General features: G+C 36.4%; 1 protein-coding gene across 1 annotated transcript in view; it reads right to left on the minus strand.

Annotated features, from left to right (window-relative positions):
• Positions 1-4774: 4774 nt before the first annotated feature.
• The window catches only part of LOC309857840 (centlein-like), a gene marked incomplete at both ends in the record, with an annotated part of 132223 nt that continues 123525 nt past the window's right edge, over positions 4775-13472 (minus strand). Inside the window, one exon of the mRNA XM_082750592.1 lies at positions 4775-4875. Coding sequence (XP_082606718.1) covers positions 4775-4875 — 101 coding nt within the window. The remainder of the gene's footprint in view (positions 4876-13472) is intronic.

A 13472-nucleotide genomic window follows, 5' to 3' on the forward strand; every position in this document is an offset into this window, starting at 1 on the left:
GTTGAATAAAGGACAGATGGTAAAAGAAGTTAAAATTCTACACAAAGTGATAGAGAACTAAGTATGCTAATAAACTGCAGAGTTTTCTGAGGTAAGTGCTTTGGCTATATAGTCTATTTATTGTGAGAAATATTTTTAGAGAAAAGCAACTTAGACAAAAAGTCTAAAAATAGATGCACAGTAAAACTTTAATAACATTTTTCTTCAATATCTAACAATCACGTGAAAAAAATGATTACCTATATAAAATATAATCTACCAGGGCTGCTTTATTCTAAATTAGAAAAATGTAATTTTAGTAGTCATGAGGTCCTTAATTTATATAATAAAGAAATATTTACTGAAAAAAAAGTCTAACAACTTAAAATTAAAATTATTCCAAGATGGCATTCACTTATTTCAATAAGCATTGTTCACACTGTAGGACACAGAAATGAAAACATACATTATTTTACCTTAAAAATTTTTAAAAACTATTTGGAAAAAAAGGCACTTGCAGAAATAAATCTGATAAAAGATAGGATCTAAGTGCCAGAAGTCTGGGCAAAAGGACAGAGCAATTAATTCTAAGCCATGAGTATGAAAATTTCAAGGGGGAGTTGATTTCAATTGAAATCTTGAAAAATAATCATTATTGTTTGTAAAGTACAGTTTACCATTTATAAGATGGTTTCATAAAGATGATCTCTCCTGATCATCTCAAAACCATGTGAAGTGGGTAGAGCCAATAATTATCTTCCCAGAGAAGAAAATAGACACTCTGAAAACTTAAGTAGTACAAAGAGGTAAACATTTCCTGCTTCAAAATGGGATTCAAATTTAAGATTTTGTGCCCCTCCCACTATTCTACAAGCCATATGGGAAAAGTTACCCAGATATGCATGGAGAGGAACAAAGAACTGGGGTCAAGCAAGAAACCTAAATGACTGGAACATCATATGGACTAATTTTTACTTTTAAAACAATTCTTCAAAAGATAAACATACTTGATGTACTGACAACCATTAACTTAAAATATTCCAGAAATCTACAAGATGAATCTTACTGGACTGAGTTATGGTGGTGAAAATATAAGTTGTTTCCTAGATATGATTTTCAGTCATTTCTGATTTATCTATCCTTCCACATCCCCTATTCTTCTTGTGAGGTCAGCCTCCTTCATTTAATTCAGTAAGCTTCACCAATAGGTTATCCGGATTCAGGACATGGATATTTCCCAAAACAAATATTAAGGATCTCATCTAATTTAAATTTGTGATTCCACAGTATGATATATTCACCTACTGTTAGACCTGTTTCTTTATAAGGCTTACTCTTGAGCCAGAAGAGAGGTATATGGAAGAGTTTATACCAGACTATTACAGACCTCTGTACTTCTGTAAGAGAAATTGTATTGGTCCTTTACAGTGCAAATACTTTATTGAAGAGCTGGATAATGTGACAAAAAGTAAGTGTTCAAGAACATATGAACTGTGGCTGAAAACCATTTACTTTTTCAAAATTATTCTATGCCAAATTTAATTCTCTATTTAATAAAAAATACTACAAAATAAGAAGTATCACTTTTTTATAAACTCTGCAGTTTCTTAGTAGTTTTAATAACTATAAACAATATACTTTTCATGTGTATATTTTTAAATATTTTAGCATGTTAGATTCCATGATGGAGTAAGCAGAGTAGACTGTATTTTTTTAAATCTATCTTGTGCAAATAAGAAATTACCTTTTTAAAAAAAGAATTGAATGTTGATATAAAAGTATTAAGGAACAGTGTGGTCTTGGGGAAATTAAATTTTGTTCTGGTTTTTATCTTACTTCCAGTTCAGGTTATCTTAACCTGGTAAAATATTTAACCTATTTTAAAGTTCCCTATTTGTGAAATGGGAATAGTAATATTTATCTTGCAGATTTTAAGTATTAAATATGATCACACACAATAGTTCCTGGTAGACAGCCAGGTCAAAACAGTTTATCACTACCATCACCATCATCATTATTGTCTCTATTATTATTAATCACAACAGATACTTAATAAAATTACTTTAGCTAAAATATAATTACTTGCACTAAATATTGCTGAATTAGCCAGTAAATCAACATGTTAAAAACAAATGGAACAAACATCTTGAATATGAGATTTCAATTCTGGATATTAGAATTATCTTTTTCTTTTGACTAAAATCCATTTATTTATTTATTTGTTTATTTATTTATTTATTTTAAGGAGTTTATTATTTATTTATTTATTTGTTTGACAGACAGAGATCACAAGAGGAGGGCGGAGGATGGGGGAGCAGGCTCCCTGCTGAGCAGACAGTCTGATGCAAGGCTGGATCCCAGGACCCTGGGATCATGACCTAAGCTGAAAGCAGATGCTTTAACCTACTGAGCCATGCAGGCACCCCTAAAATCCAATAAATTTGGATGCAACTCACGAAAATTTTATGTACCACTGGAAAAATATCTTTTTAAAGACTGTTACATTTAAAATGTTTAAGTCTGTTAACTGCCTAATGTGAATCCATGTTTAATCGTAAAAACTGCTCAAAATTATTTGCATTTAAGTTGAAAATGGAGGAAAAGTAATAAAACAGAGACACTACTATTTTTTTTTTTTTAAGATTTTATTTATTCGAGAGAGAGAGAGCAAGCCAGCACAGAGGAAGAATGACAGGGCTAAGTCACTGAGCAGACAGCCTGATTCAGGGCTCATTTCCAGGACCCTGGGATTATGACCTGAGCTAAAGGCAGATGCTCAATGTCTGAGTCACCCAGGTGCTCCCAGAGACACTACTTCTAAAAACTTGAGAAAAGGAAAGCCTATAACATATATTAAAACGTCATTCAAAGGGTGTCTGGGTGGCTCAGTGGGTTAAGCCTCTGCCTTGGGCTCAGGTCATGATCTCAGGGTAATGGGATCGAGCCCGGCATCGGGCTCTCTGCTCAGTGGGGACCCAGCTCCCCCCTACCCCCGCCTGCCTCTTTGCCTACTTGTAATCTCTCTCTCTGTCAAATAAATAAAAATAAAAGATCTTTAAGATGTCTTAAAAATTACTGTTAAACTGATGTTAAGCCTCCAGAAACAAAGAGCAAAATTTCAATATATATTTGAGAAAGAAAGTCAAGGGATTTTTTTAAAGGCATTTGGTTTGTCTGTAAGTCAACTCAAGTGCATACTTTTCCTCCAGTACTGATCATTTAAATAATTTACCAAAAAGATGGCCCCTTTCTAAACTGAAATAAAACACTTGGCTTTGCAAATTCACACCATTCATGCTGTAACAGTGTGAAATGTTAATATATTATTAGAAATAATTTTGTACGTTTTATTTCTACTATATAAACATTGTCTTCATGTTGTTGCTATCTTTTAAACCTATTTTGTATGAGTTTTACAATACATCCTTTTAAAATGAGGAAACCCAACTTCAAAAGGTTAAATTATGACTTGTACAACTGCATTAGGTTAATATTTTTTAAAGGTGACAAATTAGTGATAGTCCAATGCAAATAATTCCTCTTGGCTTTTCAGGACTATGGTAGTAGCCATTTATGGCAGCTGGAATGAAATAATGGATTTCTTTAGGGTTTCTACCCTAAGGAAATAGTAGGTAGTAGTATGGTATTATGTAGTCATAGAGAGAAAAATTATAGAAACCCCAGCAAACAAAAATGTCACTGTGAAACAAAGAAGATAAGCTAATGCGAACTGTTTGACATTCCAGCTGATAATGCATATATTATTTCAATTACTCATTTTGCCTTAAGATAAATGACTGTGAGTATTTCTTATTCTGTATGTTGTATTAAGCTGTTATGTGTTATTCAGTAATTATGAGATGACAGCCTTTGTTACCTGACATTGGGCAAGTGTTAGAAGTAGAAGAGATGACATCATCTGTTGTAAGTCACTAGATTTCCTATAAGTCAAGTCACAGATGCAAGAAATGTAAGTAGTCACATTAATATTTTTGTTTATATATGTTTATATATTTGTGTATTTCCAGCTTTATCTGAGTATCCAGCATAGCAAATGATAACCAGGCATAGAATAATCCTTAAAAAAAATTTTCTTTGTAACAATAATAATGAGTGCTAAAACGAAATCAAGTCAACTTAATGGGTCTTGTATTTACATATAAAAAATATGAATTAAGTATAAAATTATAAAGATAGATGTTAAGATTTTTAAAGAACATCTTATTATTAATTATAGGATGATATAAAGTGACTGCAGGGTTTATATGAGTAGTTCTGTTAAAACAGGGAGAGTGATCCTAAATTATATGGACATAAATTTCTATCTAAAATGAGATAAGTCATGTATATTTGTAACTTTAAAATTAAATTACAAACATATTATCATTTTACTTTGCTGAAGCTAAAACTATGCTCAGTTTTAATAGTTCAAATACTGCAAATCTATATGCTTTTTGAAGTATAACAGAGTCTCATTATGTCCCATTTTAAAATGAAACTGTTAATTTATAACTAATAAGCACATATAGTATAAATTTTTATAATTTCCATTGTCATGTCCTTCATTTCATCTCTGAAGATATTTTTAATCTATGTCAACAGAAGCACAAGTGTTTTCCACATTTATTTCACTAACATTGATTTTTTTTTAACCCATTTTGGCAAGCGAATGATTTTGAATTATGAATTTAAATTAAGGATTCACACAAGGTATAAGTTCATGAGACTTCGTTTTAAAATACAATCCTTTATGTTAAAATTCAGATTTAACTCCCTCAGCTCAATATCTTAAAGATTAGACTACCTTCTGCAATGTCTGCTCTGACATTTCTTTCCCATTCTTCTCTGGAGTACTCTTCTTGACCTCATCATCTTCACCGTATCTACAGAGTTGTTCTGCGAGAGAATAAATAATATATTATGGTACCTCATATACTGCTGAAAAACTGGCCTGTCGTTTTAAGGAAAAGGGTTCTAAGTTTCTCAATTATGAATAATCTAGTCTATTTTATTGCTGACTATTTGGCTGAGAACTAAATGGTGACCTTTTCCAAGATTTTCAATCACATAATTATGTACCTTTGTAGTGTCTTTTTTTTTCCCCAGTGTAAGATTTTCAAAGGTACAACAGATCTTCAGGTTAACAATGCTACACTTTTATTCCTATTTTCATTCTTTTGTAGACTATTCCCCCTTTGCCTTAAAAGCAAAATTCACTGCCTTCTTATCTATACAGTCACTACCAGTTTTGTTCTCTGGATCTTGTTCCCTGCCAGGAGGATCAGAGTGATTGCTGAACAAAGCAAACACTAACCGAATTAGGGTGGATTGAAACTGTAACAGCCCCTACCACCACCTTTTTTTCATGTAAAAGATCATGCACCGGGCAGAGTAAACCATAAAAATCACACTTCCAGAAAAACTGTCACTTTACAACACATAGAAACCCAGATAAGAGGTGAAATTATTTCTTTAAGTAATTCCTATACTGACCATGCCAGTGACTACCAAAACCTTTTCAACCGAGCAAAAATATACAAGCAACATATCAAAATTAAAGGGAAAAAAATCGTAAAATTTCAGTTAATACTAGCAAAATTTAAATACATTAGAAGTTATAAATAAATGTCTTCTAATCAAATAATTATTGTGACAAATTTAGTATTTTCTTACTGAATTAGTTTTAGGATACAGCATTTCTTAAGGAATCAAAAGAAGGGCAAAAAAGAATACATAAAGCTAAAAGGATACATATCTGTGTTAGACTGAGGTGATTTTGCTTTAAAGTATGCTTGGCTGCTGTAGGTCAGTGTAAAACTTTGATTTATCAACAAAGGAAAAAGAAAACAATATTATTCTCTGTAGAGTAGAAATCCTCTTGGTATAAACAGTGACTAACAAGTTTGTTAGAGTGAATTAGGCATTTCTTTTGTCTTTGAAACATGACATATCCAATTAAAACTTCTGCACTCATGAAATAAATAGAACACTATCCTAAGGATAATAAAAGCTAGAATAGGTAGAATTTGCCACCTGGGGAATATGTACCTTTACCTTGATAATAATCTATTGGTTCCCAAGTTTCTTTTTCTAGTCCCCTAACACCATGGTGCTGAATTCATTTACAACACTCTTTCAGCAATATAGAAATAATATGCAAATACAATTCAGCTGTTCAAGTCATTTAAATATCTACTATAGTTCTAAGTGAAATATTTACTCTTAAAAATAAGAAACTATTTCTATGCTCAAAGAGCATAGGATACTAAAAATAGCAAAATAACTCCAATAAAATAAATGCTGAAGACTGATTTAAAAATGGATTTGATTGTTGTTTTGTGTTGCTGGGTGTATGCAAAAGTCCACTGGTGGATGGGTTGACCATGCTCACTTGTGATTTTCTTTTGAAAACTTTAGTTTCTTACCTTCACAGGTTTTCAAAGAATACTCAAGTAGCTAGGCTCAAGTGATGGAGGGCAGCAAGAAACAGGACCGCCCCTTGATTCTCCTCCCATTCAAGATTTATTTTTAATGTTTTAGTTTTAAATGCCTTACTTTTATTTTTACTATAAAAATTCATTCTGATTTATATTCCTTCCCAGGAGGTTCTTCCTCTTTCTTTTAATTTCTTTTAAGTTCTTAAAATCTTTTAAGTTCTTCCTCCACTTTCTTTTAACATTGCTTATTTATAATAGTTTACACTTATCTTTCCTTCTCTGTTTTTCTTTTCTCTTAATTCTCTTAAATTACCTGAGCAAATTTAATTCTTCTGCAACCTTTTCCCCTCCTGGTAGATTCTTCTAGCTATTTTCTCAAGTTATTTTTAAAAATCTTTTCTCATTATGAGGAGTTATAGGAAATCCCACTCTAAAATATGCCGCTGCAGTATTTTGAGCTGTAGGTACTCGAAAAACAGCAAATGCTTTTGGTTTATGCTCTGATATCACACTATGGTAGATTATTAGTCAGCAAATCCTTACTCCACTCTCCTCTGCCTTCATGGGTGGAGTACAGATTCCCACTCCACTGATGCTGAGCTTGGCCGTATGAGATGCTTTGACCAAAGGAATGTGGGTATACGTAAGAGTGTTATAAACCTAGAACTTAGGTATTTCCTCTCTCCCCATGGAAATTTCCAGTATCTGCTTTGAAAAGAATATGCCCACATAGTCACTGGGCCTGAGACATGGTGGACTTAAGTGAGCCCAACATGCTCCAGACAATCACAGAAATGCAGCCTGAAGCACATCTGCGCCAGCTGATCCACAGAAACCATCAGCAAAAATATAACGTATATTATCGCAAGTCATTGAGATTTTGTGGTTCTTTATACAATAGCTAAAGCTGTCAGGTACAGAAATTGGTAATGATAACTGAGCACTGCTATAATAAAAACCTAAATGATGTGGCATTGATTTGGGGGCTGGGTGGTTGGTGCCAAAGAATGTTCCAGGAGCTGTGAAAATGTCGACCTGTGTTACACAGTGGCAAACATTTGGCAAACTCCCATCTGACATAACATGGAAGACAATAAATGTAGCTGATAAATTTGTAACAATGAGTGAGGAAGTTCCAGGGTCGAATGGGGTGATTGTTACTGGCTGCATTTGACTAGGTTCTAGAGGAAAGAACTGAGCTCAGAAAGGAGCAGCCACAGGCATAGAGAGAAGTACATACGTTCCAGTACTTTCAGGGTTGGAAATGAAAGTGTTTCTCACCATATCAAAGGAGATAACACAGACACACTGGCAGGAAAGGCCAAATCCAAGATATTGACATTAAGCCTCTATGTGTGACTGTCATGCCTGTTCCTAACAATCTCTGAAAGTAATAATGTGACGCTTAGTAGATACTTGCAGCTGGACAACAGGACTTCCAGAAAATTTATGGGTGAGGGCCTAGTCTGAAATATGCCCCCAACCCACCACAGAAACTCATACAGATAAAGACATATGAATTGTTGCTAGCTGTATTTAATAAAATGACTTATTTTAGCCAAAGAATGTGGATAGAAGTTACGATATGTCAGTTTCAAATCTAGGCTTAAGAAGTTCTGTATGTTCATACTTGTCCCTTTGTAGCCCAGAAATAGACACGTGGAGCAGAGTAAATTCTACCTGCAGCCTGAGAAAGAGCTGGATTAGATGATCCACAGCAAGGAGAACTGCTTCCGCCAATCCACACACCCACATACAAAAAGGAAAAAAAAAAACAAAAACAGGCTTGCTGTTGTTTGTGAGTGCGTTTTCCCAACAGGCCTTCAGTTTTCAATGAAGAACACCATGAACAGCGTTTTTACGAACATACTCATGCAAGGATTCCTGCTCCAAACCTCATCTTTTAACTGATTTTTCAGGCCTGACCATAGGTATTATATGCTTTACCTGGTATGCCCCATGATGGAAGTTGACTTCCCCAACCGGACCTGGTACACAGCTAATGGACTATGGTCCCTGAAGGGAGTTACAGTTAAGGGCTCAAGTTTCCTCCGGCCAACCACATTCTTATGCATATCTGTGTTCCTAGCCTAAGAGCCTCCACTAGGACTCCATGTGAAGACCTCCTTACTGCCAGCCCTTTGGCTGAGGCCTTCTTCAAGTGCCTCTGCCAAGAACTCCTTATTTGGTGGCTGAGGTGGAGGTAACATTTTTCTTTCATCTATCTGACTCAGTACTCAGTTCTTTTCCTCTCTTACCTTCCCCCTTCCTTCTCCCCCAAGACCCAGGTCAATAAAAATGCAGGAGACTTTAGCTCAAGATTCCTTTGGCATAAGATAACACCTTTGTCTGTGCTAATCCATCTGATCCTCAACTGGTGTGTGGTTCTAGGGGGGAGACAGAACAGAGGGAGTTGGCACTTTCTCCATGTTAGCCTCTTGCTTACATGGTAAGTGATTAAAGGCTTGACTGTTACTTTCACTTTGGCTTATTATCTTAAATCAGCTACATGGACACCTGGCAGCTCAACTCTCTCCAGCTCAGCTGAGCTCCTAACAGAGATATTATGGGATTGTAAGAGATTCACTACAGTATGAATTGCAATTTTCAGTAAAGAGGAATTTAGTGTGGTAGGGGCTTAAGGTGCTCATGTGGGAAGAGGAGACAGAACTGACTTGAGAGGAAAGGTAATGAGTTTTTTCTAAAAACATGCATAAATTTTCAAATCTTTGAAAAAATAGACAGGGGAAAATAGGTAGCAAGAAATAAAAAAATACATCTGGTACATAGAAAAAAATTACTCTTCATAGAGATTTGGGATTTTAATCCAGGGAAAAACATGTTCAATGACAATAAAAGTAAGTACCAGGGTACCAGATTTACCTGTCCATGTGGAACTAAAACTACAGAAAATGATGAAAAAATGGTTCTCAGACACTGGGCATAGGACAATGGAAAGTAGTCATCCCTGAGAGAAGAAAAACAAAGGAGTGAACTCAATCATTGCTCCCATGTACTGCCTAGAGAGCTTCCAGGTCACAGCACAAAAATGAAGGACTAAATGGAGTCTGGTGATCTTCAATTGCAGTGACAGATCCCAGAGTCCAGGGAGGCCAAGGAAGCTCGGGTTTGCAGGGTAAAGTACCAGAGAACACAAATCAGAGATAGGGAGAGCTCTGAAGATCTACAGAGGGCATCCCTCAAGTCTCCAGCTAAGTACTGATCAGCACACAAATGTGTATAAACAACCCCAAAAAAGAACCACCTAAAGGATTATTCACACAGGCCCAAGAATAGTTCCTTTCCCCCAGAGCGAAGAGTAGAAAAAAATTACATGTTATGTATCTTTGCAAAAAGATAAGAGTGACAGGAGAATTACCTCTGGAAGCATTTTAAGTCAGAAGATAGTGGAGAACATTTTTTTTAAGTATCAAAAGAAAAAAAAACCCTCTACCAATGAAGAATTCTAGACTCGGTAAAAAGATCTTTCAAAAATGAAGACAAGGGGGAGGAGTCAAGATGGCGGAGAAGTAGCAGGCTGAGACTACTTCAGCTAGCCGGAGATCAGCTAGATAGCTTATCTAAAGATTGCAAACATCTGCAAATCCATCGGCAGATCGAAGAGAAGAAGAACAGCAATTCTGGAAACAGAAAAACAACCACTTTCTGAAAGGTAGGACCGGCGGAGAAGTGAATCCAAAGCGACGGGAAGATAGACCCCGGGGGGAGGGGCCGGCTCCCGGCAAGCGGCAGAGCAACCGCGCACAAAATCAGGACTTTTAAAAGTCTGTTCCACTGAGGGACATCACTCCAGAGGCTAAACCGGGGCAAAACCCACACGGGGTCAGCGTGGCCTCAGGTCCCGCAGGGTCACAGAAGGATCAGGGGTGTCTGAGTGTCGCAGAGCTTGCAAGTATTGGAATGGGAAAGCCGGCTAAAGAGACAGAGCTGACAGTAAGCTCACAGCTCGGTGATACCTCGCAGGCTCAGTGAGCTCGGAGCGCGGCCGGAGGTCAGCCAGATGGGAATAACTGGGCGCTGTTCTCTGAATGCGCACTGAGGATTGGGGCCCTGGCCTCTCGGCACCTCCGGGCCGGAGACCAGGAGGCCGCCATTTGTATTCCCATCCTCCGGAACTCTACGGAAAGCGCTCAGGGAACAAAAGCTCCTGAAAGCAAACCTGAAGGGATTACTCACCCCTGCCCCTAATAAGGGCAGTGCAATTCCGCCTGGGGCAAAGACACTTGAGAATCACTACAACAGGCCCCTCCCCCAGAAGATCAACAAGAAATCCAGCCGAGACCAAGTTCACCTACCAAGGAGTGCGGTTTCAATACCAAGGAGAGCAGCAGAATTCCAGAGGAGGAGAAAGCCAAGCACAGAACTCATGGCTTTTTCCCTGTGATTTTTTTTTTAGTCTTGCAGTTAATTTAATTTTTTTCTTTTTCATTTTTTGTTTTTTTTCTCGCCTTCTGGTAAAATTTTTTTTTTAACTTTTACCTTTTTCTTTTTTAATGTTTTTTAACTAGTTTATCTAATATATACATTTTTTCTTTTTTATATTTTTCTTTATTTGTCTTCTTTTTTTAAAATTCTTTTCTTCTTTTTCTTTTTTCTTTTTTTTCTTTCTTCCTTTTTGAACCTCTTTTTATCCCCTTTCTCCCCCCTCACGATTTGGAATCTCTTCTAATTTGGTTAAAGCATAATTTCCTGGGGTTGTTGCCACCCTTTTAGTATTTTACTTGTTCCTTCATATACTCTTATCTGGACAAAATGACAAGACGGAAAAATTCACCACAAAAAAAAGAACAAGAGGCAGTACTAAAGGCTAGGGACCTAATCAATACAGACATTGGTAATACGTCAGATCTAGAGTTCAGAATGACAATTCTCAAGGTTCTAGCCGGGCTCGAAAAAGGCATGGAAGATATTAGAGAAACCCTCTCGGGAGATATAAAAGCCCTTTCTGGAGAAATAAAAGAACTAAAATCTAACCAAGTTGAAATCAAAAAGCTATTAATGAGGTGCAATAAAAAATGGAGGTTCTCACTGCTAGGATAAATGAGGCAGAAGGAAGAATTAGTGATATAGAAGACCAAATGACAGAGAATAAAGAAGCTGAGCAAAAGAGGGACAAAGAGCTACTGGACCACGAGGGGAGAATTCAAGAGATAAGTGACAAAATAAGACAAAACAACATTAGAATAATTGGGATTCCAGAAGAAGACGAAAGAGGGAGGGGAGCAGAAGGTATACTGGAGAGAATTATTGGGGAGAATTTCCCCAATATGGCAAAGGGAACGAGCATCAAAATTCAGGAGGTTCAGAGAACGCCTCTCAAAATCAATAAGAATAGGCCCACACCCCGTCACCTAATAGTAAAATTTACAAGTCTCAGTGACAAAGAGAAAATCCTGAAAGCAGCCTGGGAAAAGAAGTCTGTAACATACAATGGTAAAAATATTAGATTGGCAGCTGACTTATCCACATAGACCTGGCAGGCCAGAAAGAGCTGGCATGATATTTTCAGAGCACTAAACGAGAAAAACATGCAGCCAAGAATACTATATCCAACTAGGCTATCATTGAAAATAGAAGGAGAGATTAAAAGCTTCCAGGACAAACAAAAACTGAAAGAATTTGCAAACACCAAACCAGCTCTACAGGAAATATTGAAAGGGGTCCTCTAAGCAAAGAGAGAGCCTAAAAGTGGTAGATCAGAAAGGAACAGAGACCATATACAATAACAGTCACCTTACAGGCAATACAATGGCCCTAAATTCATATCTCTCAATAGTTACCCTGAATGTTAATGGGCTAAATGCCCCTGTCAAAAGACACAGGGTATCAGAATGGATAAAAAAACAAAACCCATCTATACGTTGCCTCCAAGAAACTCAATTTAAACCCGAAGACACCTCCAGATTTAAAGTGATGGGGTGGAAAAGAATTTACTATGCTAATGGACATCAGAAGAAAGCAGGAGTGGCAATCCTTATATCAGATCAATTAGATTTTAAGCCAAAGACTATAATAAGAGATGAGGAAGGACACTATATCATACTCAAAGGGTCTGTCCAACAAGAAGATTTAACAATTTTAAATATCTATGCCCCCAACGTGGGAGCAGCCAACTATATAAACCAATTAATAACAAAATCAAAGAAACACATCAACAATAATACAATAATAGTAGGGGACTTTAACACTCCCCTCACTGAAATGGACAGATCATCCAAGCAAAAGATCAGCAAGGAAATAAAGGCCTTAAACGACACACTGGACCAGATGGATATCACAGATATATTCAGAACATTTCATCCCAAAGCAACAGAATACACATTCTTCTCTAGTGCACATGGAATATTCTCCAGAATAGATCACATCCTCGGTCCTAAATCAGGACTCAACCGGTATCAAAAGATTGGGACTATTCCCTGCATATTTTCAGACCACAATGCTCTCAACTAGAACTCAACCACAAAAGAAGTTTGGAAAGAACCCAAATACATGGAGACTAAACAGCATCCTACTAAAGAATGAATGGGTCAACCGGGAAATTAAAGAAGAATTGAAAAAAATCATGGAATCAAATGATAATGAAAATACAACGGATCAAAATCTGTGGGACACAACAAAGGCAGTCCTGAGAGGAAAATATATAGCGGTACAAGCCTTTCTCAAGAAACAAGAAAGGTCTCAGGTACACAACCTAACCCTACACCTAAAGGAGCTGGAGAAAGAACAAGAAAGAAACCCTAAGCCCAGCAGGAGAAGAGAAATCATAAAGATCAGAGCAGAAATCAATGAAATAGAAACCAAAAAAACAATAGAACAAATCAACGAAACTAGGAGCTGGTTCTTTGAAAGAATTAATAAAATTGATAAACCCCTGGCCCGACTTATCAAAAAGAAAAGAGAAAGGACCCAAATAAATAAAATCATGAATGAAAGAGGAGAGATCACAACTAATACCAAAGAAATACAAACAATTATAAGAACATACTATGAATAACTCTACACCAACAAATCTGACAATCTGGAAGAAATGGATGC

Source organism: Mustela nivalis (assembly GCF_964662115.1).
Source record: "Mustela nivalis genome assembly, contig: HAP1_SCAFFOLD_1400, whole genome shotgun sequence".
NCBI lineage: Eukaryota > Metazoa > Chordata > Mammalia > Carnivora > Mustelidae > Mustela > Mustela nivalis.